The sequence below is a fragment of the Eumetopias jubatus genome, unplaced genomic scaffold (genome assembly GCF_037043125.1).
Source record: "Eumetopias jubatus isolate StellerSeaLion01/CBP00866 unplaced genomic scaffold, mEumJub1_p1.0 scaffold_9, whole genome shotgun sequence".
Lineage (NCBI taxonomy): Eukaryota > Metazoa > Chordata > Mammalia > Carnivora > Otariidae > Eumetopias > Eumetopias jubatus.
In genome coordinates this window covers 26,588,401-26,615,795 of record NW_028274815.1, presented here as the reverse complement: position 1 = coordinate 26,615,795, position 27,395 = coordinate 26,588,401, and the positions used below count along the sequence as shown (strand labels likewise).

The 27,395-nt window shown below is 36.9% G+C and overlaps 1 protein-coding gene across 1 annotated transcript; it reads right to left on the bottom strand.

Moving 5' to 3' along the window:
* Positions 1-196: 196 nt before the first annotated feature.
* On the bottom strand, positions 197-27,366 carry YIPF4 (Yip1 domain family member 4). The gene is made up of 6 exons (XM_028117236.2): positions 27,094-27,366; positions 13,821-13,974; positions 12,139-12,310; positions 9,088-9,165; positions 4,367-4,480; positions 197-1,291 (listed from the first exon to the last, which is right to left on the bottom strand). The coding sequence occupies exons 1-6, from the start codon at positions 27,170-27,172 to the stop codon at positions 1,154-1,156; spliced, it is 735 nt and encodes a 244-aa protein (XP_027973037.1). The 5' UTR covers positions 27,173-27,366; the 3' UTR covers positions 197-1,153.
* Positions 27,367-27,395: the final 29 nt, after the last annotated feature.

The following is a 27,395-nucleotide window of genomic DNA, read 5'->3' as shown; positions in this document are numbered from 1 at the left end:
TATCAGGCATTTGCTATTTTATGGACATAATAAAGTATTTTATCTACTTTACAAAGTAATATTAACTAAAGTACACCTAGAGTCTATGAAATAATTTGCAACAAAAATTTTACTAGTTAAAATTTCTTAGGGCTTAGCAAATAATGTACATTTGTTAAAGAGTACCTGATACTTGTTAGTAATACAGGACAAGGTGTTATAAAACAAAACACACAGCTGGGAAGCATTTTATTTTTTTCTACTTCATTTAACATTGTTCAGGACAAGATTTTAAAGGTCTCTTTTCAGCAACTTTTATGACTTAGGAGTACCACTTAAAAATATTTACTGATGCTATAAATATTACTATTTTTTCTACATATTAACAATGATAATAATGCCATATCCATTATACCTCTGTTCCTTTGGTCAGAAAGATAAACAGAAACTGAAATCAGCTATTTAGGCATTCAAAAAAGGTTTTTAAGAGCACACCCAAGCAAACCTACATCAGCAACTGTTAAAATTAGTTTTAGTTAGACTTCTTAATAAGGACATACATATGAGACTTTTTAAATTATATACAATTTAAAAAACAAATTTGAATTTATAAATAAAAAGATTAATGGCCAAATTAAAGAATGGTTAAGCATGAGATTTAAAATATCTTAACTTTTAGGCTATTCAGAAATATATTTTGTGAATAATAAGAATTATTTCATAAATATATATGTATAAATATAAATATATATCTACAGGATCTGTGATGCAGGAGAAAACCCTTTAAAGAAAAAAAATTGCACTTTTAGATTATCAGGATGGTGCCATATTTACCCTTTGAATGAAATATAATTACCGTTCCAGATGCTTTTGGCACAAGTTTTTAGGTGAATATTGACACAATCTTAAAAACACAATGCTTTTATACTTTATTCACTGGAATATGAAGAATCAAACAGAATTTGGAATTCTGACCAAAAAAAAAAAAATCCAGATAACTGCAAATGCTTAATTAAATACAAAAAATATGGTTTTAAAAAGACCTCAAACCTGCCTTTACATGTAGAACATGTAAAATTTTATCAGCAACAGGTTTCCTTCAATTACCTCAGCAAGAATTCCCAGACTACACACAAATGTAACATTGTCTTTTTCTACTCATCTATGACTTAGATCACACCCCAGTATATAAGGACAAAAAATAAATGTATAGTAAAAAGATTGGATAAATCAGGAGAGGCTTTTTGGTCTTGAATTCTTCACCCACTAACAATGAAGCAGCACTGTAGGCAGCCCAAAACACACCAAACAGCTTTAAAAAAAAAAAACAAAAAAGACAAAAGGCAGTATATTAGCAATTCAATTAACATTTTGGATATCAGAGAGTAAAGTAACATTTATGGTATTTTCTTAAAACAACCCTGACAACCAATTGTGATAAACAGTAAAACTTACTGAAAATGTTTAAAATTATTAAGAATCTTTGTCCTTGCTGTGCTCCTTGTCTTATGCAAATGAAATCTTTTGTTATCAAACCTGTTTCATCATAGGAATCACTTGGGGTATCTATTAAAAGGAGCATCATAAGGGGAATGCCTGGCTGGCTCACTTGGTGGGGCATGAGACTCTTGATCTCGGGGTTGTGAGTTTGAGCCCCACATTGGGTGTGGAGATCACTTAAAAATAAAATCTTAAAAAAAAAGAGAGAGAATCCTGGGATTCACTCTAGCTCTGCTGAATCAAAATCACTAAGGTCTTTTTAACAGTGTCCCTGGTGATTTAAGATAAGGCAACTTTTGGCCAACTGCTTCAAAAAATTTGGTTGCTGAAAGAAAAATGAACTGATCATTACAAAGTTAACCTTTTCCTGTTTCTTCTTCTAAGAAGTAGGAAAACAGACTAAGTGAAAATTTTACACAATGTTTATTAAGTATAACAGCTTTTTCCCAGGAATAGGTAAAAGTATAGGGTTAAATAAAAAGGAGGAAAAAAAATAACATTTTGGTCAAGAGTTTAAATAAAATGTGCCATGGTTTTCTGATTATACACATATCTAATATTAAATTATTTCCACCAGAAATTTATATAGTACTTATTGAAGTAGTCACTTTATAGACTAAAATGAAAGGAAGAACTTCAAGGGTAGAAATCAGGGAAACTAGGATAGAAAAAGACATGGCACAGGGCAAGATTTTTCAACCTCGCCCTACCGACATTTTGGGGCTGGATAATTGTTGTTGGAAGCTGTCCTGTGCATTCTACAATGCACAGATTTAATGTTAAAAAATAGTGCTGGTAGATTAATCTGTATTCTAATGCTAGACTTAAATGACAAGTTTTGCAACATATTTCTCAAAAAATCTTGGACTTGTGGCAGTATCCCTGGCCTCTACCCACTACATACTACTAGTAAGATTCCACTCAACTCATTTGTGACACCCAAAAATATATCCAGACATGGGCAAATGTCCTTTGGAGGCAAAACTGCCCTTGAGAACCACTGGTAGAGAGGTCAAAAATAAATATTGGCAGCCTGAAATGTATTTGAGATGGTCCAATTTTCTATTATGTTTTTTAAATTAAATTAAAACAAAAAACTACAAAATATTTTAAAAACTTTCAAAAGTACAGGGAAATATACAAGGTTATGATCAAATTGCCTTGGTATGTCAAACATTTTTTTGTTATAAGTAAATGATTAAAGATTGTAAGAGTTATAGAGATTTAATGTTAAAAAATAGTGCTGGTAGATTAATCTGTATTCTAATGCTAGACTTAAATGACAAGTTTTGCAACATATTTCTCAAAAAATCTTGGACTGAAACGAACATACAATAGCTCACTACCAAAAGATTAAACAACTAGGAAAAAATTTTGGCAAAGAAAAATCTGAAGTTTAAAACAATCATATCCTAAATTTTTAATGATATAAAAGACTTTGCCATTTTGTAATAATACATTCATAAGTTGCATAAAGAATATTAAAGATCAACTTTTAGCTGAACTCAATTACTAAGTGACCAGAGGACACACAGTTTTATCAATTTTGGGAGTCGTCTCAGAAATATTCAAACAGACTTTAATCCAAGTTAAAACAACACACACAGGAAGGATCCTGAATGATTCAGTAAAGTGGTATGTTCACTAAAGCTAGATAATTAAATGCCAGCAACGGGGCTAGCTTCTGCACTGCAAGACTTGTAAGCTAAGTACTAATATAATGCCAATTATAAAAAAAAAAACCTAAGATTAGAATGGAGAGAAAAGAATGATATTCTACTTGGTCTCTAAAATGTTCATGCAGTTCTAACATACAAAGATGTTCTCAAAATATTCTTTCGTAACATTTGTAATGACAACAGCTACCGCTTGAGTGCCTACTCTATATCAAGCATCTATCCTTTACCATCTAGATAACAGACCCTAAAAATTAGTTGTCAAGATTCCCAATTTGCAGAGGAGGATAAGAGAAGATATCCCCCCAAGGGAGGCAGCAGGTAAGTGGAAGAACCAGAATTTGAATTTAGAACTGAATGGTTCCAAAATCCACACTTTTTAATACCCAATGCTTATATGTCAGTATTAGCCTGTAGTTAATTCTAAAAAGAATCATTTCTTTTATATTTGAATTAGTAATCAACTTTAAAAGCAAATGTCATAAAAATTAAGTGGCTCTACTTAAAAACAAATACTTTAATGTGAAGGCTACATAATGGCAGTTCTGAAAGTGGTAGTCTTAAGAAATTCTATAGTTTTTCATAAAGAAAAACATTAAATTCATTGTGTAATATACATACATATGCTAAAGCAGTCATTTGTTTCTGAAAGTTGTTCAAAATAAATACCAAAATTTAAGTTATTTTACTACTTATTAATACTTAATATTATCATTAAATATTTCATATGGGTCTATATGTATTAAATTTAACACAGCATGAAGAAATCCTGATCTCTACAATACAGAAAAGCCAATTTATTACAACCATGTCTATTATATTTGATAAGGCAGTTATTATTCAAATAGGAGTAATAGTTATTAAATAAATGTCCAGTAAAATTTTAAATATATTCCACAAAATCTAAGTTACATGAAGTTGTATTATAAACACAGAGGAGAAAAATTCAACATTAAAAAAATTATCTGAGTGCAGTATCCTGTAGCCTTATTTGCTCTTTGTTCTTTATTCCCCCCTAAACATACATTATAATTTTTGGAGATTAAAATGGGAAAATAAAAGATATACAATTGGTAAAATCAGTGAGTGAGATCACTCTTCCAAAACACTTAAAATGTTTGATTGTTACAGATTACAATCTTCTTAGGCAGATAACTAGTATACTTTTGTATACTAGTAAACAGTTACTTTTTATAATATACACTACTTACTTTTATAAGTGTAGATACCACTTCAAATGATCCAACCACCAAAAGTATAGGGGCTATTACAATGAGAGGAAGTAGTGAATATCCTATAACTCCAAGAACTTGGCCATATGCAACCTGTGAATTTTAAGTTTTAAATAAGTATCATAGAAATCAAGGTAATTATTTTAATCACTACTGAACATCACATATTCTTGGTTGTACTTACATAAACATGACAAGAAGAAATCATCAGGTATCCTATGCTTTATATTTCAAATTATCATGTTATGTGCTTTGTTCCTGGACAGTCTCATCAACCCACCATAGTTTCAATTATCATCAACTTTCTGATGATACCCAAATCTACATTTCCAGCCCTCTCTCCCTTTGAGACCTATATATCCAGTTACCTTCACTATACCTGCAGTATATTCTCTTACTACTTCCCTTAAAGCTGTAGAAGGATTATTTAAAGGGACCACAATCATCTTATTTAAACAAAAAATTCAAGGTCTAAAGAAGCTACGTGTGACAAACGCAGATGAAAAGGGAAGGGAGGGCAGGCAGGAGAGACTGAAGGAAAAAATATTTAGTGACTACCGTGTGCCAAGCTCTGTGACAGATCAAGACAGATCAAATGCAGCAACAATCCTATGAAGTAGGTATTACTGCCTTCCATTATGAAGAAACTGAATTTTAGAGAGATTTTGTTCAGGAAAGCAAAACTGGTAGGAGAAAGAGTTTAAATTAAGATCTAGATCTCTCTCTCTTTTTTTTTAAAGATTTTATTTATTTGAAAAAGAGAGAGAGAGCACGTGCACATGCAGGACTAGGGGGAGGCAGGTGGAGGGTGTTGGGGGGAGAAGGACAGAGGGAGAGGGAGAAGGAGAAGGAGAAGCAGACTCCCTGCTGAGTGTGGAGCCTGCCAGGATCCTGGGATCATGACCTGAGCCAAAGCCAGACGCTTAACTGACTGAGCCACCCAGGAGCCCGTAAGATCTAAGTCTCTTAATTTAATCTTACAACAACAGTCTTAAATTACCAAGACATTTAGCGATACCTATTTTCCTATAAATATTACACAGGGTTGTGTCAAAGATATAACAAACAATATGTGAACAAATGTAATTTTAAGTCTCCATTAGAATTATTTCAAAGTTTTATATGCAGATATATGCAGAGTGAAAAAGTTTCATAGGTAAATGTTATTCTAAATTTATTCAACAGTTTTTAGGTAAAGATGATGGACTGAACACATTATCTAATATCATTCCCTCCTGAAACTATACTAAAAGGGAAGACGGGAAAAAACCCTCTTTATTTATTTGTTTGTTTGTTTGTTTGCAGGGGTGGGGGGGTTCATGCTGAGCAGGGAGCCTGATGTGGGGCTTGGTCTCAACTGGAGTGAAATTAAGAGTTGGATGCTCAAGAAATTGTGCCAGTCAGGCACCCCCAAAAACTTTTTTTTTTTAAAGCGGCATAAACAATGGAAACAAAACCATAAAATAATCATGGTATTTGAAAACATTGTATACACCTGGGAGAAACAAAGTAACAGAAAAATTCATAAAGGCCATATAGGTTGGTCACTGTATAAAGGAGAACTGGTTCCTGATACATTAAAAATGTATATAAACCTGGGGCGCCTGGGTGGCTCAGTTGGTTGGGTGGCTGCCTTCAGCTCAGATCATGATCCTAGAGTTCCAGGATTGAGTCCCGCGTCGGGCTCCCTGCTCAGCAGGGAGTCTGCTTCTCCCTCTGACCCTCCCCCCTCTCATGTGCTCTCTGTCTCATTCTCTCTCTCAAATAAATAAATAAAATCTTTAAAAAAATGTATAAACCTGAAGGCACACCTCAGCACTCACCACAAGAAGTGATTAACTAAAGGTTCACTGGGCTATGGATGAACCCCTGAGCACTCTCAGAATATAGATAATGCAGATCGTGTTTGTTCTCATTGCTCATATACCTTAGACTATTCATGATAATGTAAGCCCTAATGTATGAAATCATGAATAAAATGGAAAAAAAATAACACCATCAAAAGGACCAGGAACAAAAGTCTGATCCTAAACTCTAAGTTTAGATCAGACACATGAAATAAAGAGAATGAGTATAATGAAAGAAAAGCCATTTATAAGAATCAAAGTATTATTCTGTATAAGGTAACTTCATTGCTTTGGAGAAAATAGTTTGATGAAAGCTATTTCCTCATCTTTTATAGTAATTTTCAGTTGCAACACTTTATGAATGATGGTATTTTCATATCATTCTTTGCATTTTGCCCGGTGTATAATTATATATTCTATATCACAAAATAAAATGATGTGTTTTATTATATTAATAAATGACATAATTTTCTTTTAAAAAAGAGGCTTAAACAGAAGAACAGAAGATGGGACAACAACATAATTTTGGAAGCTGGAAAGCAGATGAACAAGAGCTAAGTAACAGACTTGGCAGATCTTTCTACCAAATACAAGAAAAGGGCTCAAAGTCTCTGCATTTAGCAATCAATGTTCACAGAGTCAGCACTCATAAGGTAACTCTGCCTGGCAACCCTCTGCTCTACTCTCTTCACAGAATAAACTGCTAGGGGGAAAAAAAGAATAAACCACTAGAATTCCTAGGTTTAGAGTAATTCACAATTTACAGTAATTCACAAAGTCTTTTTTAATGGGGCAGCAGTTCTGAAGGTGTGGTTCATGGCCACCAAGCGTCCCAAAGACTCTTCCAGAAGACTGGAAGGTCAAAACTATTTTCTATAAAAATAATAAAACATTATTTGCCTTTTCTCATTGGGTTCATATTGGTACTAACAGGGACAAACAACAGTGGGTAAAATGTGCTACTTTACTTTTCAAGGTAGCACAAACTATACTAGTAGTTTCTGTACTCTTCACTACTACACAATCACAGAAAAAGAAGAAAAAAAGCTAGTTTCACTTAAGAATGACCTTAATGAAACAGTTAAAATGATTAACTTTATTAAATCTCAACTTTGAGTATATCTTTTAATATTCTGTACAACAAATGTGAAGTGCACAGAAAACATTTCTTTTCTTTTTTTTTTTATGATTTTTATTTATTTGTCAGAGAGAGAGAGAGAGAGAGAGAGAGAGAGTACAAGCCGGGGGAGCAGTAGGCAGAGGGAGAAGCTCCTCAGCAAGGAGCCTGACACAGGCCTCGATTCCAGGACCCCGGGATCATGACCTGAGCCAAAGGCAGATGCTCAACTGACTGAGCCACCCAGGCATCCCTATAGAAAGCATAGAAAGTTTGAGTGAAGAGTTGAATTAGATGTGTTTACCACGGAACACCATTTTCACTTGAAAGAACAAATGAAAGACAAACTATGGTTATTAAGAGTTGGGTATCTGTAAGCATGTTCTTTTTTTTTTTAAGATTTTAAAATAAAATCTTTAAAAAAAGTAAATAAATAGACTTTAGTCTGATCTACTTAAAGATGGGTGGTGATATTAATGAATGTGATTTTCTGATACCGTACAGTAAGATGTGTCAACATTTGAAAGATTTACACAAAACTCAATGAACTAGTGTTTTCCAAATGACCATGCATGGGTAAAAAGATCCACCCAAAGTAAATTTTAATGAAACAGAGTATGAAAAGTTCATTAATATTGTTTGAGATTCCTTACTGCAACAAACTTAAGAAACTATTACTTGTTGAATGTAGGTGTAGTTTCAGAGAAGAATATCCACAATCATCTGAAAAAGCTATTAAAATACTCTTCCTCCCGGGCACCTGGGTGGCTCAGTCAGTTAAGCGTCTACTTTTGGCTCAGGTCATGATCACAGGGTGCTGGAATCGAGGCCAAATGGGCTCAGCGGGGAGTCTGCTTCGTGTGTGTGCTCTCTCTCTCAAATAAATAAAATCTTAAAAAAAAATACTCTTCCTTTTCCAATTATATTTGCTTAAGGCCACCTTTTTCTCATATACTTTAACCAAAACAATGTATCCTAACAGACTGAATGCAAAAAGCAGATACTAGAAACCAGCTTCCACTAAGCCAGACATTAAAGCTACTTGCAAAAATGTAAAACAATGCCACTCTTACCACTTTTTTGTTTTGAAAAAGTTGTTTTCTTTAAAATGTATTATTTACAGGGCACCTGGGTGGCACAGTCAGTTAAGCATTCGACTCTTGGTTTTGGCTCAGGTTGTGAGATCAAGCCCATATTGGCTTGATCTTTGCACTGAGTGCAGAGCCTGATTAAGATTCTAGATTTCCCTCTCCCTCTGCCCCACCCCATCACACTCTCTCTCTCTCAAATAAATAAGTAAATAAATCTTAAAAGTATTATGTTAAAATGTATTTGGTTTTATTTTTAAATAAATAAATATATATTTAAAAATTTTATTTTAATTTCAAATATGATTAAGTATTGATAAATAAAACCCACAAAAAGAAATCTCCTTGGGGACCTGAGATCAAAAGTTTGAGAACTGCTATACTAGAAAATAAATTATATGCTTCCCTAAGAAGCTTTAAATTACTTATGAGTGGTATGGGATCTTTCCTTTCTTCTTCCTTCCTTGTAATGTTTATTGAGTATGCACAATACTAGTATGTTGATCATCTTAGGGGAAGTAGTATAACTTAAAAGCAATTCTGGGACAAGAAACAGTTATGATGAATATAGCTACTGATAATATCTACAATACCAAAAATAAAGTTTATGAAAAGAAACAAAGACTATTTTCACAATTAACTACTTACTTCTCCACCAAGAACTCTGGCCAGTAAGAAAATTGTTAGGGAACCAAATATCCAAATGGTTATAATCCATGAGACCACCTTAAGAGAAAAAAAAATTCATGCAGTTAATATCTTTGTACCAAATAAGCTGATAATTTCCCTGGAAGTCAATTCTCTGCTAATATAAGGTAGTTTGGTATATCCAATTTCAGGTTATAGTTTGAGTTCCCAGGTATCTTTCCAAAACCTAGTAAGAATGCAATGTGTTAATACAATTTTACATCCAAACTGAAAATTTAGCAATGATCAATTGCCTAAGGAAATCTCAGTATTTCAAGATCTATGATCAAATATTACTATAAAAAAAGAACAAAGTATTTACTTCCAAACCTCTGGTTTACAACATCATGCAAGGAAAATTCATCCCTGAAAGAAGTTATAGGTCTTCTTCCAAGGTCTTTAAAATTTACATTAATTACATATGTATCTAAGTGATAGAATATGGGAGATGTTTCAGACAATTTTAACTCCTAAGACTTAGTGTGATAATGATATATGCCTCTGTTTCCAAGTTTTGTCTGCTTGGAGGGTCTAGAAATAATAAAGCCCCAAGAGCAAAATAAGCATACTTATTGCCCAGATCCTAGTTTCTAAATATCATTCACTGATAAAAGGAACTAGGATTCTTTTGATAAATAATTGACTCCAGGGTTGGGGCAGGGAAGGTAAAGGTGAGCCCAGAACACTGTGGAGTTAGAAGGAAAGGAAATGCTCAAAAAACTAATGGGAAAATGTTGAAAGGACACAGAAGCTAACCTGATGGGAGTTCCCAGTGGCTAAACCTGGAATAATCTCAGCAAGAAAATAAATGATGACAGCACTGGGTTATGATCCAGAAAATAAAATAAATATTCATGATTCCATACCGACATAAATAAATAAAACAATAATTAAGCAATGGCAAAGAATGGATAGCTGTTCCATAGAGAATACCAATCAATACATGTGGAAGGAATGAGGAAAACAGAAAACTACCATTCAGTAAACATTACAGTAATAACTACTGAACTTGAGATCCACCAATAGTGAGCTAAAGTTTGATAAGAAACCAATGTCTGCATAAAGTATCTCCCTAAGATATTTATTTATTAATTAAAAAGGGAAAAATAGCAACTTTACGGTGGAAGAATTGGGGAGATACCACCTCATCACCTAATTAAGCAACCAATGTTAACAGCACCAGTAAAAGATATATCAATATCACATACTCCCTGATAGTATACTGAGGTGGACACAAAATAGTATCCTTGCCAAAAATTCATGACCCCAATCTAGTCATAGAAAACATCAAGTAAAACCAAACTGAGTGACGTTCTGTGGAGGTAATCTGTTTTTAGCCTTAAAACCCTTTGTTCAAATGAAAGATTATACAAAATAGATAAAATTAGAGATGCTCTAGATTAAGGATTAGTGGTGAGTAGTAGACCAGAATCCCCATTTAACTTCAATTCATCTCATATTTACAAGAGAATACCTGATATAAACTACTGATCTAAGGTAAATATTAATAAGACTAGTGTTATATTACCTTAAGGATCTTGCTATTGGGAGTTTATTCTGGATTATCCAAATGAGCACTAAATGTAATCACAACTGTCCTTAAAAAAAGGAGGCAGAGGGAGTTTTGACTACAGTAGAGAAGAAGGAAATGTGACCATGGTACAGAGGTTGTAGTAATGCCGCCAGAAACCAAGGAATGCTGACAGCCTCTAGAACTGGGTAGAGGCGATCAAAAGGAATCTGTGATGGAGCCTACAGAGAAACCGGCCCTGCTGACATTTTCATCTTAGCCCCTTCAAGCTCATTTTGAGTTTCTGACTTTCATAAAGAATAAATGTAAAAGAATAAATTTTCACTGTTTTAAGTCACAAAACTTGTGGAAATTTGTTACAGAAGCAACAAGAAATGAATTCATTTCCAAATCATTCAGTGATAGTTATTTTTTACTTCCCCAAACTAGGGATTAAGGAGTAATGTGTGTATGTTGTGTTTTCATAATAAAGATAAAGCCCCTGAGAGAAGAACGAAGTATTATATGAAAACAAATTCTGATGGAATTCTTGTCATTATTTATTAAAATATTTATTTACTATTATTTTTTTAAAGACTTTATTTGTTTATTTGAGAGAGAGAGAATGAGAGAGAGAGAGCACGAGAGGGAAGAGGGTCAGAGGGAGAAGCAGACTCCCTGCTGAGCAGAGAGCCCGATGCGGGACTCGATCCCGGGACTCCAGGATCATGACCTGAGCCGAAGGCAGTCGCTTAACCAACTGAGCCACCCAGGCGCCCTATTTACTATTATTTTTTAAAGTAAGCTCTAGGCCCAACGTGGGGCTCGAACTCAGAATGCCGTGACCAAGAGTCACGTGCTCCACTGATTGAGCCAGTGAGGAGCCCCTAAAATATTTATTTTAAAAATGAATAAAAGGTAAGAACATGTTATGAGTATTGTGTTTCAAACTCTTCATCCCTTAGGGGAAATCATAAAGGGCAAGCGCAGCCCTTTTGGTCACTTCTAGTCACTGGTCACTTCCACTCAGCTGAGAGTAGTCCCATCTGTTTACTCCAGTTGCAATACCATTATAAATACTTTCTATGTGAATGATGATGTAAAAGTTTGGAAAGCATTAAAGTACTCCCCACTTATTTAATTAAAAAGAGTTCTAGGGGCACCTGAGTGGCTCAGTCATTAAGTGACTGTCTTTGGCTCAGGTCATGATCCCAGGATCCTGGGATTGAGCCCCGATTCGGGCTCCCTGCTCGGCGGGAAGCCTGCTTCTCCCTCTCCCACTCCCACTGCTTGTGTTCCCTCTCTCTGTGTGTCTTTCTCTGTCAAATAAATAAATAAAATCTTCAAAAAAAAAAAAAGTTCTAGAGATGAACAAGTTAGAAATAATGGGTAAAAGTAAAGCATTTCTTAAACATAATGTAGCATTACAGTTAACGTTTGGCTATTTTTAATTTTAAAACTCTTAAAATATTTCAAATTTGTATAAAGTAACATATACTTACCCTAAATTGTCCATATAATGATATCATGGAAAAGAAAAGAACAACAGCCAGAGGACCCCAAAAGTCAGGATTGTCCCTCACCACTTGTCTATTAAAACCAAGTGATGGCATTGGCATCAAAACACACCGGATTTTGTAGTAAATATCCTTTAGATCGATATCCAATTCCTCCCTATAAAATAAAATAAAAATTCTTAAAAAGCATACATTTCTGAATACTGAAATAGCTGCAATAAAATTTAAGAGAAGTTTAAATATGACAGTGCCATCTCCAGCAGTCAACAAAGCATTGCATTTGAAGTACAGTATTTCACTGATTCCATGGTATTTTCAACATTTTAACCTCTCTAAAATCAGGATGTTTGTCACAACTGCTGGTGTCTTATCTTGTCAGCCTGAAGTGAAGCCAACTGCTTCCAATACCTGCCTTTCCATTTTCCAGTCTCCTGGAGGCACTACTACTTTGGGACAACTTTAAATAAAGTCTTCTGGGGCGCCTGGGTGGCTCAGTCGTTAAGCGTCTGCCTTCGGCTCAGGTCATGATCCCAGGGTTCTGGGATCGAGCCCCACTTCGGGCTCCCTGCTCCACGGGAAGCCTGCTTCTCTCTCTCCCACTCCCCCTGCTTGTGTTCCCTCTCTCGCTGTCTCTCTCTGTCAAATAAATAAATAAAATCTTTAGATAGATAGATAGATAGATAGATAGATAGATAGATAGATAGATAGATAGATAAAGTCTTCTGCTTGAGCCCTTCTTGACCATACTGATAATTCAGACTGCAATCCTATAGGAGAACTGGTATGGGGTTTCCATTCCCAGGGGAAATTTTTCTTCCAACACCCCACCCACTGGCAAATTGAGACAAGCAAACATCCTTGCTGTCTCTTTTTGTATGGTGGGTTATTTCTCATTTATCCTTACACTAAGGAGACAGCCCTTTGATGTCTTAGCTTTATGCTGCCTTACATACTGTTTCCTTCTTATTGATAAACATAAAATAACTGCATCTTATAATTCACTGTTTTAAATTTGATGACATATGGTATGTTAATATTAAGAAAGAGAATATTTTAGCCCTTAATCTACCAATAATTACCACAGAGATTAACCTAATAATGTCTTGATTTTACAGAGCTATAGGTTCTTTCCCACGTTGTTAAATTCTTTTTTTTTCCCAAATGATAATCACTTAAAAATTTTCAAGTACTATGAAGAAAATGAAAGACTCCCTATAGTCCTGCCAGTGGTAGCTCTAGAATTTCTATATGGGAGAGATTTTGGAGTCCTAATCTTTTTGGAAGTTTTAATTTGCCTTAAACTTAATTTCTACAACAAGCACCCTGCTTTTTTACTATGAATGTTTACTTGAGATAGTTATAGGCCCAAGTAAGCCCTAACAGTCTGGAACGTGTGTGTGTGTGTGTGTGTGTGTGTGTGTGTGTGTGTGTGTGCGCGCGCAAGATAAACAGAATTATGATTCTCTCAATTTTTGCCACTTAAGAGGCTAAAAATATTCTCTCATTATTTTAATTTTTCTAATTACTACTAAAATTGAAAAATACCTAGAAGTTTAACCAAAAAGGTTAAGATCTGCCATACTTGTCTTTAAATAACATGAAAGAATATGATCATCTCATAGACTAGTTCTAAAAAACTAAAAATACATATTACTATTTTTACATACAAGAGTGGCTTGTTATCTTCAGGATCATCATCTTCAACTTCCAAAAGCCAGCCATATCCTCTTTGTCTCAGAAATGTAGTAGCTGTAGATTCTTTAATAAAATCTCCACCAAGGTTTAATTTGACATCTGGGGATGCTATTGAGCCACTGAGATCTTAGGAGAAGAGAGGACAAAACTATAAATCAAGATAAAAATGTGTGAATCTTAACCAAAATAAGCATAATATTCAAGTAAAATAATTATCATTTGAAGATCTCTAACTATGAGTATCTGCTATTGCATACAATCCTCATATTTTATAGCTGATAAATATCTAAAAGACATCTTTTATTTTACAACGAGAATGAAAGATGAGGGAAGTGAAGACATTGAAAAGATTTCAGGTAATTAGCTAGACTGGTAAAACAATCTAGACTTACAACAGCAACTTTATATGGAAGATATATATAAAACATATTACATGATATCACTTTGGATTCCCTTCACTATTATGTACACTACGTGCTTCAGAACAAAGTGACCGTACAAATTCTTTCTGAAGGCATTATACGTGTATATATATATAAGCCATTAGATAGAATTTGCTAAAGAAAAACTGCAGATGATTTTTCCCTACATTTTCATGTATTTATTTACACATTCTTTCATTTAAATCACCAAATATCTGTGGTAAGTGCTTTGTATACTAATGCTTGGTTCTGGATAAATTTGACTAGTAAGAGTTCCCTGCTATTTCAGCTCTTTTCTTTATATAATTACATCATTCATCTTTAGTTTGGACAAAAATAAAGGTGTTCTGCGGTTTTTGTTTTGTTTTGTTTTTAGGGCAGCTCTAAAAAGAAGTAAAGAGATTCAGTTATCCACATTACAAAATAAATTCCATTCATAGTCTCAACAGTGCCTCAGAGGTTACAGATGGGTATTAAAGAGGGCACGTTCTTCATGGAGCACTGGGTGTTATATGCAAACAATGAATCGTGGAACACTACATCAAAAAATAATGATGTAGTGTATGGTGATTAGTATAACATAATAAAAAAATAGTACAAATATCACATTTTCTGGTTGAAAAAAAATGGGAATAGTAAAGAACTGAGGTCATACAGGAATTAAGAAAAAAAAAAATCTGTAGGACCAGACAATATGCACTATTAAACAACCATCACCACAGTTAACTAGAAGCCACCTGACTGGAGTGGTAATTTAGAAAATAATCTTGGCAAGGACAAACCAGAACACCCTTAACACAGACTCTCCTTCCCTGGAGATCATACACAATATAAAGAAGAACTTAATTTGCACATTACTCTAAATTCTAGGTTAGTTTTTGAGAATTGCTATTAAAATTTTGGCTTAAACTTCAATTAATGAGTGGCTAAATTATGAGTCACATCTTATTCTGGTTGTGACAACTCTCGCAATTAATTGTAATAAAGTTTGGGATGCTTGGGTGGCTCAGTTGGTTAAGCGTCTGCCCTCAGCTTGGGTCGTGATCCCAGGGTTCTGGGATGAAGCCCCACATCGGGCTCCCTGCTCTGCGGGAAGCCTGCTTCTCCCTCTCCCACTCCCCCTGCTCATGTTCCTTCTCTTGCTGTGTGCCTCTGTCAAATAAAGTCTTTAAAAAAAAAAGTTTGCATTCTGAGGATAAGTCCTAGTTTAGTTACTAATACTGCAAATCATTAATGTCTTCTGTCTTCAGTTTCCTATTCAAAATTCTTTTCAGGTTTAACAGTATATGGTTCTAAAAAGTTTTTTGGTTTTTTTTTAAAGATTTTATTTATTTGAAAGAGAGACACAGCGAGAGCAGGAACACAAGCAGGGGGAGTGGGAGAGGGAGAAGCAGGCTTCCGGCTGAGCAGGGAGCCCGATGTGGGACTTGATCCCAGGACCCTGGGATCATGACCTGAGCCGAAGGCAGACGCTTAACGACTGAGCCACCCAGGCACCCTCTAAAAAGTTTTTATAAGGGAGTTAACTCAGCTAGAAATAAAATGCAAGTACTTTTGAATTCACTGTCCTTCCCTATTTAGTTTAAAAATAGTCCCTGTAAATGCTATCATAGAATCTTGGGACTATTCTCTGAAATGACTTTCTGCTTGTTTTAATCTAAGTTGAAAAATAAATAAAAGAGGTGAAATGTAACTAAAATTCCATTTCCAACAGGTACAAAGAGTGCTTTTCTTGATTTGACAAAAGGAAGATTTAGATCAGGAAGTCATTAGTATGGCAATAACATTAAAGGCTTTAGAATTATGAGGCAGGAAAGGACCTTAACAACTGTTTCCTGGCCTCTAGAAAGGACTGCACTTAACAGTCCTTAATCTAAACCAAAAAAGGATATATAAATTATAGTGCTAAGAATGCTGTGATAAAGAATTATATGTTTCGCAGTTTGTCATAGCATGGATGCCAGAACCTCAAAAAGGCACCTTTAGTTTGATTTTGTAGTTTTTTTCATTCCATTTACTATAAAGTAGGAAAATATCATGGACATATGCAGGAACGCCAATAGTAGCAGTTTGACATATCCCTTAGTGTCCCCAAGATATAATTAGGTGTGGGTATGAAAAAGCAACAGAAAAATCCAAAAAACTGGTAGTTAGCTTAACATGTTCACAAGAATGTCAGAAAACAACAAGATCCCAAACTACTCCAGGGGCACAGGTGTCTTATGTTAAACCAGAGTTAAGAACCAGCTAGCTTGGTTGTCAACTCTAGGATAGGTATTATAAAACATTAATTTTAAATTAATTCTTTCTTGCTATACTATTTATAATATTCTTTTTTAAAGATTTTATTTATTTATTTTACAGATACATGGTGAGAGACGGAACACCAGCAGGGGGAGTAGGAGAGAGAGAAGCACGCTTCCTGCTGAGCAGGGAGCCTGATGTGAGGCTCCATCCCAGGACCCTGGGATCATGACCTGAGCCAAAGGCAGATGCTTAACGACTTAGCCACCCAGGCGCCCCTATTTATATTCTTGTCATTTGCTAAGTAAAAACAATGTAAAGATAATAAATATAAGTGGATTTATTTTTTAATATATATTTGGGTTTTTAAAAAGATTTTATTTATTTGAAAGAATGAAAGCGAGAGATACCACAGAGGCAGAGGGAGAAGCAGCCTTGCTGTTGAGCAGAGAGCCCAATGTGAGGCTTGATCCCAAGACCCTGAGATCATGACCTGAGCTAAAGGCAGACACTTAACCAACTGAGCCACCCAGATGCCACAATATAAGTGGATTTTTTTTTTTTTTTTAGATTTTTATTTATTTTACAGAGAGAGAAAGAGGGAGAGAGCACAAGCAGGGGGAGTGGCAGGCAGGGGAGAGGGAGAAGCAGACTTGCTGCTGAGCAGGGACCCGATGCAGGGCTTGGTCCCAGGACGCCGGGATCAGGACCTGAGCTGAAGGCAACGCTTAACCAACTGAACTACCCAGGCGTCCTTATAAGTGGATTTAAAAGAAAATAATCTTTGAAAAAATCTACTGCAAAAGGAAATCTTAAAAATGTTTCCACTTGTTTGCCTCAGAGCGAGGAAGAATATCCGTAAGTTTCAGGTTTTACTGAAAGCCACCTGGAAAGATTTAATAATTTTCTCTTCCTTTAAACTCAAATGTATTACTAGATGAGGGATCTTTTCTGTGAATCCTCTCAGCCTGAGAACTTCACTTGGAAAGATGAGGAAGAACTCGGTCAGTGCTATAGGATACTATACTCAGGATGAGATTTACTGATCTCCTAGATCTGCTCCTAGTTCTAGTTTTCTGAGAAAGAAGAGTGTCCTGCAATAAACAATTAACATTTTGTAGATACTTGTTCACTTCTTATATATGTGAAGAAGCTTTTTCTTATTTAATGAGCAACAAGGGCAAGGATCAAAATTCTCATTTCATGTGAAAATGAAATCCATGTGTGCTTTATCTAAAACAGAATTGAGTATTTGTGCAGCAAAACAAAACAAGCACATGTCTCACACTGAAAGGATAAATTCTATTGTTCCATTTTAGAGATAAGAACATTTTAATGTTTGCATAGGATAATGAAAAGAGATCAAGAAGCCAATGGAAGTAAATAATGATCTTGTAATTGCTAGGCTTACATTGGAGTTTGATGTTATTCCATAAGAAAAAAAAATTTTTTTTAAGATTTTATTTATTTGACAGAGAGTGAGAACATGAGCAGGGGGAGGGGGAGAGGGAGGGGCAGAGGGAGAAGGAGAAGCAGACCCAAAACCCTGGGATCATGACCCAAGCCGAAGGCAGACGCTTAACCAACTGAGCCACCCAGTAATAATTTTTATTACTCACCCCATAAGAAAAAATTTTAAAGCCTCATATAAAATTGTGTCTTAGGTTATATTTTTATTCATACTATTTTGATTTATGATTTTAGTACCTTTACTATTCAATATTGTCAGTAAATTTTTACATTGTATATATCAATTAAATCAGGGTGCCCAGCTAGCTGGCTCAGTTGGAGAGCATGTGACTCCTGATCTCAGGGTCATGAGTTCTAGCCCCACGCTGGATGTAGAAAAGACTCGAAAAAAAAAAAAAACTTAAAAAAAGTCAATTAAACCTCTTGAGCCTATCTTTGGAAAAATTAAATCACATCTTGGCATAAATGTTATTTAACAGAAATTTTTGTTTGTCTTATGAATCTTTTAACTGAACTTTTTATTTTGAAATAATTATAGATTCACAGGAAGTTGCAAAAATAGTACAGAAAGGTTACATGTACCCTTCACCCAGCTTCCTCCAATGGTACCATGTTATATAACCACCAAAACCAGGACACTAACACTGATAGAGTTTGCAGACCTTATTGAGATTTTACCAGTTTTAAATGCACATACTTGTGTGTGTATGTGTATATACTTCTGTGCAATTTTATCACTTTTATAGATTTATATAATGCCTTATGGATTTAAAATTTATTAAAATAGTTTAATTTTTTTAAAATGGTAAACTACCTTTCCTCTCCCCAAGAGGCTGCCTAAAAAGTCATTTTCAACTTTCAAACAGGGAAGAAAAGCTACTCTTGCACCGATTATACACCACATATCATACTTCATTAGCCTACTGTATAGAAGATTTTTGTGATAATATCTACAAGGATATACATATTTTTTTAAAATAGGCTCTATGCCCAGTGCAGAGTCCAGCACAGGGCTTGAACTCACAACCCTGAGATCAAGACCTGAGCTGAGATAAAGAGTTGGACACTTAACTGACTGAGCCACCCAGGCGCCCCTACATGGATATAATTTTTTTTAAAATCAAGTAGGAGGGGCGCCTGGGTGGCTCAGTTGGTTAAGCGACTGCCTTCGGCTCGGGTCATGATCCTGGACTCCCTGGATCGAGTCCCGCATCGGGCTCCCTGCTCGGCAGGGAGTCTGCTTCTCCCTCTGACCCTCCCCCCTTCATGTGCTTTTTCTCTCCCTTATTCTCTCTCTCAAAAATAAATAAATAAAAAATCTTAAAAAAATCAAGTAGGAAATTTTTATAAAAAAACAACCTAACAATTTCTTTGTCTACACTACTAACTTGTATTAGAGATAAGATCCTTTCTGGGGAGGGAGAAAGTCACACCAAGAGTAGGTTAAATGTTTGACCACCTTAACAAGAAAGCACTGATAATAATTATTGGATTATTATGTCTACAACTTACTGATTACAATAATGTACTATGAGTTGTAGATACTATCATTTCTATATAGGAGTGTCTTAGTCTGTTCAGGCTGCTATAACAAAAGACCATGGACAGGGTGCCTTATAACAACAGAAATTTATTTCTCACAGTTCTAGAGGCTAGAAGTCTAAGATCAGGGTGCCAGCAGGGTCAGGAAGAGCCCTCTTCTGGCTTACAGATTTTTCCTTGTACCCTAACACAGGAGTAGCGGATAGGAAGCTCTGAAGAGTCTTTTTTACAAGAACATTATTCCCATTTATGAGGGCTCCACCCTTAGAACCTAAGTACCTCCCCAAAGCTCCCCACCTCCTAACACCATCACACTGGGCATTAGGATTTCAATACAATGAATTTCGGAGGGGATCCAAACATTCAGACCATAACAGGGAAGAAGACTGAAGAAGGCTGAGCTCAAAAAGCAGTATGTTGAGCCCAGTCCACTTCTATAGACTTATACAATCAATTGTCAGCTTAACATTTCCTTTTAACTATGTCAAAAGCACCTAAAATTCGGGCGCCTGGGTGGCTCAGTCAGTTAAGCGACTGCCTTCGACTCGGATCATGATCCCAGGGTCCTGGGATGGAGCCGTGCATCGCATCGGGCTCCCTGCTAGGTGGGGCGGCCTGCTTCTCCCTCTCCCTCTGCCACTCCCACTGCTTGTGCTCTCCTGCTCTCTCTCTGTCAAATAAAAATCTTAAAAAAAAAAAAAAACACCTAAAATTCAATATTCCAAAACTGAATTCTTGATAACTAAGGTCTTCCTCCAGTTTCTTGTTTCAGTGAATGGTACCATTATTCATTCAGCATTATAAACTGGAAGCTTGATTATCCTTGACAATTTCCTTCATTCACATGCTCCCTGCTCCATCCAATCCACCACTAAATTCTGTCACTTTACACCTCTAAATATTTTTGAACCTGTCCACTTTTCTCCATTTTCTACCCCCAGCACAAGCTAGAGCAAACTGTATCTCATGCCTGCATGACTATAATAATCTGCTTTCTCCCTAATCACTCTTGTCTCCTTCCAATCCATTCTCTGAATTGTAGCTAGAAGAATCTTTCTAAAATGCAATTCCTTCACTCTCCTGTTTGAAATCCTTCAGTGGCCTTCCATGGCTTTTTCAGCTCCGGTCCAACAATCTCTATGCACCCTACCTACTTCTCCAGAACAATTTTCTGCACCACCCTCCCATCTGTGCTCTAGCCACACTAAGCCTCTCAAGTTCTTCAAATGAAACCTAGGATCTCTTTTACCTGTTATGAATACCGGGCTGTTTTCTCCAACTTCAGATAATTAAATGCCATCCATTCTTCAGTTCTCATATGTACTTGCTTAAAGAAATTTTCCTTGATCTCCCAGACTAGATTAGATTCCCTTCATAGTCCCCTGGACTTTTCCTTCAGAGCATTTATCACTGCTTATAATAACATATTTGTGTGATTATTTGGTTAATGTCTATAAGTTCTATGATGGCAAGAACTAAGTGTTTTTGTTGTAGTTTTGTTTTGAACATATATCCCCACTACTTATTTTTTTTTAAAGATTTTATTTATTTATTTGAGAGAGAGAGAATGAGAGAGAGCATGAGAGGGAAGAGGGTCAGAGGGAGAAGCAGACTCCCTGCCTAGCAGGGAGCCTGATGCGGGACTCGATCCCGGGACTCCAGGATCATGACCTGAGCCGAAGGCAGTCGCTTAACCAACTGAGCCACCCAGGCGCCCTCTCCCCACTGCTTATAACAGTGCCTGGCAAAAACAAAAAAAACAAAAAAAACAAAACAGTGCCTGGCCCATAGTAGGCAAAACCAACAAATGTGTACTGGTTGAATTAATGAATGAATGGAAGGGCAAATAGCTCCATATAGCTTAAATCAGTAAGTAACATTAAAGGCTTTTAATAAAGCAAATATACAAAATTAGATTTGTATTTTGGAAACAATCTTAGCTGCACGATGGAAGACTGATTTAAGAGGGGAGAGATGTGAACAGGGAGTATGGTCAGGAGGCTACAGTATAGATGAGAAATGGTATAGACTCAAGGCAGTGTCAGCAGAGAAGGAAGAATAGATTTATTTTATTTATATATTTAATTTAAATATATATATATATTCTGGAGGTGGTATGAAATAATTTGATGACCAACTAAATATTAGAAAGTGAGAGAGAGACTATAGACAAGTTTCTGGCCCTAGGCAAGAGGAACTATATCACAAACATTAAGTCATTTTTACTTTAGTACCCTCCTTTTTTCAATATTGATCAATTAATCTATCAGTTAATATTTAGTTATTTCTTTGATGCCCTGAGAGTGATATAAAGAAATGAGATACTTTAAGGAGTTTAAAATATAATTGATAGTAATATATATCCAAACAATAGAACATTATTCATCCAGAAAAAGGAATAGTTAATAATCCAAGCTGCATCACGGATGAAACTTGAAAACATGCTGAGAAAGACACTTGACACAAAAAGTCACATATTACCCCATGTATATAAAATGTCCAGAACAGGCAAACCTATAGAGACAGAAAGTAAATTAGTGGTTGCCAGTGGCTGGGAGGCAATGAAGAATGACTAAAAATAGATAGAGGGTTGCTTTTTTTGGAGTGATGAAATGTTCGAGGGTTAGGGCGCCTGGGTGGCTCAGTTGGTTGGGCGGCTGCCTTCGGCTCAGGTCATGATCCTGGAGTCCCAGGATCGAGTCCCGCATCGGGCTCCCTGCTCAGCAGGGAGTCTGCTTCTCCCTCTGACCTTCTTCCCTCTCATGCTCTCTACCATTCTCTCTCTCTCTCTCTCTCAATAAATAAATAAAAATCTTTAAAATAAAAAAAAATCTTCTAGGGTTAGACAGTGGTGGTGATTGTACAACCAAGGGACAGCCTCCACCAGTATTATACTTGCAAAGTTCTTAAGTGAATGTTCTTCCCCCTTTTCAACTGGAAAACTCCTACTTATCCTTCAAAATATATCTCGTCTGTCCCTAAAGACTTCCTTCATCCTTCCTGCAATTAACCACTTCCTCCTTTGAACCTTACTTTTTCTACTATTTATTATGTACAATGAAATGTATCTCTCTTATTAGACCACTTCTTGGGGTCACGGGCTTCTTCATATGCAGACCCTTGTACATGGAGGTACTCAGTCCATCCTATATATAAAACATTATCTATCCTTCAAAGTTTGGCAAAATATCTCCATTAAACCGTCCCTGATCTTACTGCTAGAAAATATTTCCTCCTCTTCTAATTGTTTATAACATTCTAAATCAGTGCTTCTCAAGCTTTAATATGCATATGAATCACAGCGGGATCTTGTTAAAATGCAAATTATGATTAAGGCAGATTCTCTATGACTAAGTGCCCAGGACATAAACCAGGCAAAGAATTACTTATCTGATACAAAATAAAGTCAAAGGATCCTTGAAGACTTCTATACTACACTTTACATATATAGGTCATTACATTCTTGCATGTATATACATGCGTTTCATTAATGCTTTAGGATATAGTTTTACACTATCGACTTGAATATTCAGCCTGGATTTCACTATTTATTTATTCATTTACTGGCTTAGTCACACATAGCTCATGTTCTTTTAACTTGTACTTATGGCACTTGCTTTTATATAGATTATCATTTTTTTTTAAGATCTCATTTATTCATTTGACAGAGAGACAGCGAGAGAGGGAACACAAACGGGTAGTGAGAGAGGGAGAAGCAGGCTTCCCGCGGAGCAGGGGAGCCCAATGTGGGGCTCCTTCCACATGACCTGAGCTGAAGGCAGACGCTTAACAGACTGAGCCAGCCACCCAGGTGACCCTATATACATTATCTTAAATACCTCACAATATTATGTGTGCTTTTCATTTTAAAAAATTTTTTTTTCATTTTTGGGGCACCTGGGTGGCTCAGCTGGTTGAGCATCTGCCTTCGCCTCAGCTCATGATCTCAGGGTACTGGGATTAAGCCCCACATTGGGCTCCCTGCTCAGCAGGGAGCCTGCTTCTCCCTCTCCCTCTGCAGCTTCCCTTGCTTATGCTCTGTCAAATAAATAAAGAAAATCTCTAAAAAAATTTTTTCATTTTTAAATTTTTTTTAAGATTTATTTATTTATTTTAGAGAGACAGCAAGCGTGACAGCATGCACAAACACACAGTCTAACAATCCCAAGACCCTGAGATCACGATCTGGGCCAAAATCAAAAGTCAGACACAACCAACTGAGCCACCCAGGCACCCCATTTTTAACATTCTTTTTTAAATAAGTAATCTCTACACCCAACATGGAACTCAAACTCACAACCCCAAGATCAAGAGTTGCATGCTCTATGAACTAAAGCAGTTAGGCGCCCCTGCTTTCCATTTTATAGGTGACAAAATAGAAGCATATAGAAGCTGTGTAACCTGCCTGGTATCACATAGCTACTATAAGACTCAGGACTTTAAGTGAAGTCTGCTGGCTCTAAATCCAGTAATTTTTTAGTTATACCATCCAAAATGTGCTGTTTTATAGTCCCAAGTATCAATGTCATAAGAAATAAAAGCAGAAATCATTTATTCCTTCAACAATTATTTTGTGATGTTTATATACTGGGTTCTGTGTAAGTGCTGGGGTATAGAAAAGATCAGGAAATTCTCTGTTCCTAAGGGACAGTTAAGCAAGGTTTCACCAAGGAAGGAGCATTCCAGTTCAGTCTCAACTCCAGGTGAGGAGGAGAAAGGCATTCTAAGCATGAGGACCAGGATACACATAGGTGTGGAGACAAGACACCAAGGCACATTTTAGAACAAAGGATATGTATGTACAAACAGTACAGACAGGTATCTTTAAGAGAGACCTGGACAGAATCTAGAAGGAAAATATACACTGAAAACACTCACGGTTAGAGTAAAAGCAGCAAAAGGGAAAGAATTTACATGACATGCTTAGGAACCAGAGAAAAGACTTAAGAGTTGCAGAGTCAAATTTTCATGGTAGCGAACCATAAAACCTAAGTGTGGAGCCAGCTAAGAGTGAAAACTGAGAGCAGCAGCATGCTAATCTGTACCAAGCTCTTAACTCTGCCAGATGTAGTACTAAGTACTCTGCATTTGCAAAATACTTAAGCACTTGTGTATTCATTCCCATTTTGTATATGAGAAAACTGAAGCTGAGAGGCTAAGTAATTTGGGCAGTATCACATAGATGGCAACTGGCAAAACCAGGATGCAAACCCAGGACTCTTTAACACTGTACTTCAGATACACTATTCAATTTGCAAAAATATAAGAATCATCACAATTTCATGGAAAGAATTCTGATTAGCTCTTAATTCAGATCCTTCACATGGAGGTTAATGAACTTCTCTAAGCCTCATTTTCATTATAAAATACAAGAAAAATTATGCTCAGAATTCTTTTTTTTTAAATTATTTTAAAAAGATTCATTCGACTGAGAGAGACAGCGAGAGAGGGAACACAAGCAGGGGAGTGGGAGAGGGAGAAGCAGGCTTCCTGCCGAGCAGGGAGCCCAACGTGGGGCTCCATCCCAGGACCCTGGGATCATGACCTGAGCTGAAGACAGATGCTTGACGACTGAGCCACCCAGGGTCCCGCTCAGCAGAATTCTTATAAAGGCCAAACAAGACGTTTACTTAAAATACTCTGTAAATTTAAAAAGTACAATGTCATACACTTGAGAGTAGTCTTATACATATCTATCTTTGTCTATACATCTTCGGATATACAGGGAGTCTGTATCCTTAGAAGCTAAATGGAGAAGTTTGAATAAACCTTCTATCTGTTAGGTTAGGTTTACTTATTCCAGGTTTCTTGGTTTAGTATATAGAATCAATGGGTTAGCTTGTACCATTCTGTTAGGTTTCTTGGGTGTGTTTAAGAAAGGTTATTTGGGAGGGGATTGAGGGGTTGGCTAAGAAACATACACATATAGATAGATGAGTTTGAACAATGATAACACAATTGTTTTTAAAGTCTGGTAAATTAAAGTTTATATTCCTCCCAAAGCACTATGCTACCAAATTTAGATTAAACAAACTGAAATACTTTGGGTTGCTATATTTCACCAAATATTCATATTAAGTTTAAAATAAACATATCAGTGGCGTCTGAATGGCTCAGGGGGCTATAAGGGCCTGCCTTTGGCCCAGGTTATGATCCCAGGGTCCTGGGATCCAGCCCCTCACTGGGCTTCCTGCTCAGCGGGAAGTCAGCTTCTCCCTCTCCCCCTGCTTGTGCTCTCTCTCAAATAAATGAAATCTTCTTTAAAAATTTAGAAAAAAGAAGTAAAATAAAAGTATCTGCTATGTTCTCTATATTTTATTTTCCATTTTAAATTATAACCAAAACTATAATACTATTTTTTATTTTAAATTTAAATTTTAGGTAGTTAACATACAGTGCAATATTGGTTTTTTTAAACAATGCCACTCAAATCAAAACAAGGAAAACAAAACAAAGAAAAGGAAAACAAGCTATACTAACTGATGCACTCTGAAACCAGATTTCTGGGCAAACGCTAGGTTGTTCTTCTCTAGACTGAAATTTCTACAGCTTTAGGCATAATTTATTTTTTTTTAAAGATTTTATTTATTTTTTTGACAGAGAGACACAGCGAGAGAGGGAACACAAGCAGGGGGAGTGGGAGACGGAGAAGCAGGCCTCCCGCTGAGCAGGAAGCCCGATGCGGGGCTCGATCCCAGGACCTTGGGATCATGACCTGAGCCGAAGGCAGACGCTTAACGACTGAGCCACCCAAGAGTCCCTGGCATAATTTATTATTTTTTATTTTCGGGCAGTAAATCCGGTGTACATAGTCTAATGAAAGTAAAATTTGAAACTGACTAGCAGAGAAAGATTCGGGTTACAAAGTGTCTGGTGAGGAACAGAGAAAGGGAGGAAAACAAACTTTCCTGTGATAGAGAAAAAGAAAACTCTCTCCGGCAGAACTGCTTCCTCACAACAGGACAAGGAAATAAGTACAAGCCTTTGGGTACAATCCATCTGTATTACAAGAAGTTTCAAACATACTTGGGCCCACTTCTCTGAATATTGAGGTCAAACACTGTAAAACAGGAGGAAAACTGGGACGTCGGCAAGAATCAGAGTCCACAAAAACAAAACAAAACAAAACAAAACCCACGAACTCCCGGAGTAAAGTGTGTATTCGCAGTACCGAATCTAATTCCAGCATAAAGTTCTCTATCGATAAATAAAAGAGGTACACAGCTCCCTTACCTTGTTTTCATTCTCTGACACCTACCCTGGCCAATCTAACCACCCCTTTTTTGAATAACAAGTCACTGCATAAGTAAAATCTTACTGTTGCGTGGGCCCACTTGAGGTGCGGGGCGAGCCAGAAGCCAAACGAGTAATTTGGGACGCTCCCCACAGCCCTCCGCCGGCCACTCAGGCCCTCTCGCAAGGCCGGGCAGGCGCAGAGGGCTCCGGTCCCCAGTCAGCGTCCCGCCGGTCCCCACCCGGCCGCAACCGCCTCAGCACGAGAAAGAGCCCGCCGCGTCGGACCCCGGCGTCCACCGGGGGGACGGGCCCTCCCGGGGCTCAGCCTCACCTTCCGCGTCTGCCGAAGAGACAAAGGTGAAGTCCCCGTTCGTGGGGGAATACGCCGGGGACGGGCCCGGCGGCTGCATCTCGCGGCCCCTCTGCGGCTGGGCCCAGGCCCCAAGGCGGCCGCGGCACCGGCCCGCACGCGCGCCCTACGGTGAGGCCCGCGAGCCGGGAGGAGCAGGCTGGGAGCGAGGCCGGAGACGAGCTACCCCCGAGACTGCCCCACCGAAGTCCTTTAGGTGGCGACCGCCCAAGCACCACGACGCCGGCGCCCTGACAGGACCATAACAGTGACAGCGGCTCTTG

What these genes read in the sequence shown, in the direction of transcription:
- YIPF4 (XM_028117236.2), bottom strand. Translation starts at nt 27,172, where the DNA reads ATGCAGCCGCCGGGCCCGTCCCCGGCGTATTCCCCCACGAACGGGGAC. An exon ending in GAAGATAACAAGCCACTCTT is followed by an intron (nt 12,311 to 13,820) that starts GTATGTAAAAAT and finishes TTTATTTTATAG; the next exon opens with GGAGGAATTGGATATCGATC. An exon ending in TGGTATCTACACTTATAAAA is followed by an intron (nt 1,292 to 4,366) that starts GTAAGTAGTGTA and finishes TTTTTTTTAAAG; the next exon opens with CTGTTTGGTGTGTTTTGGGC.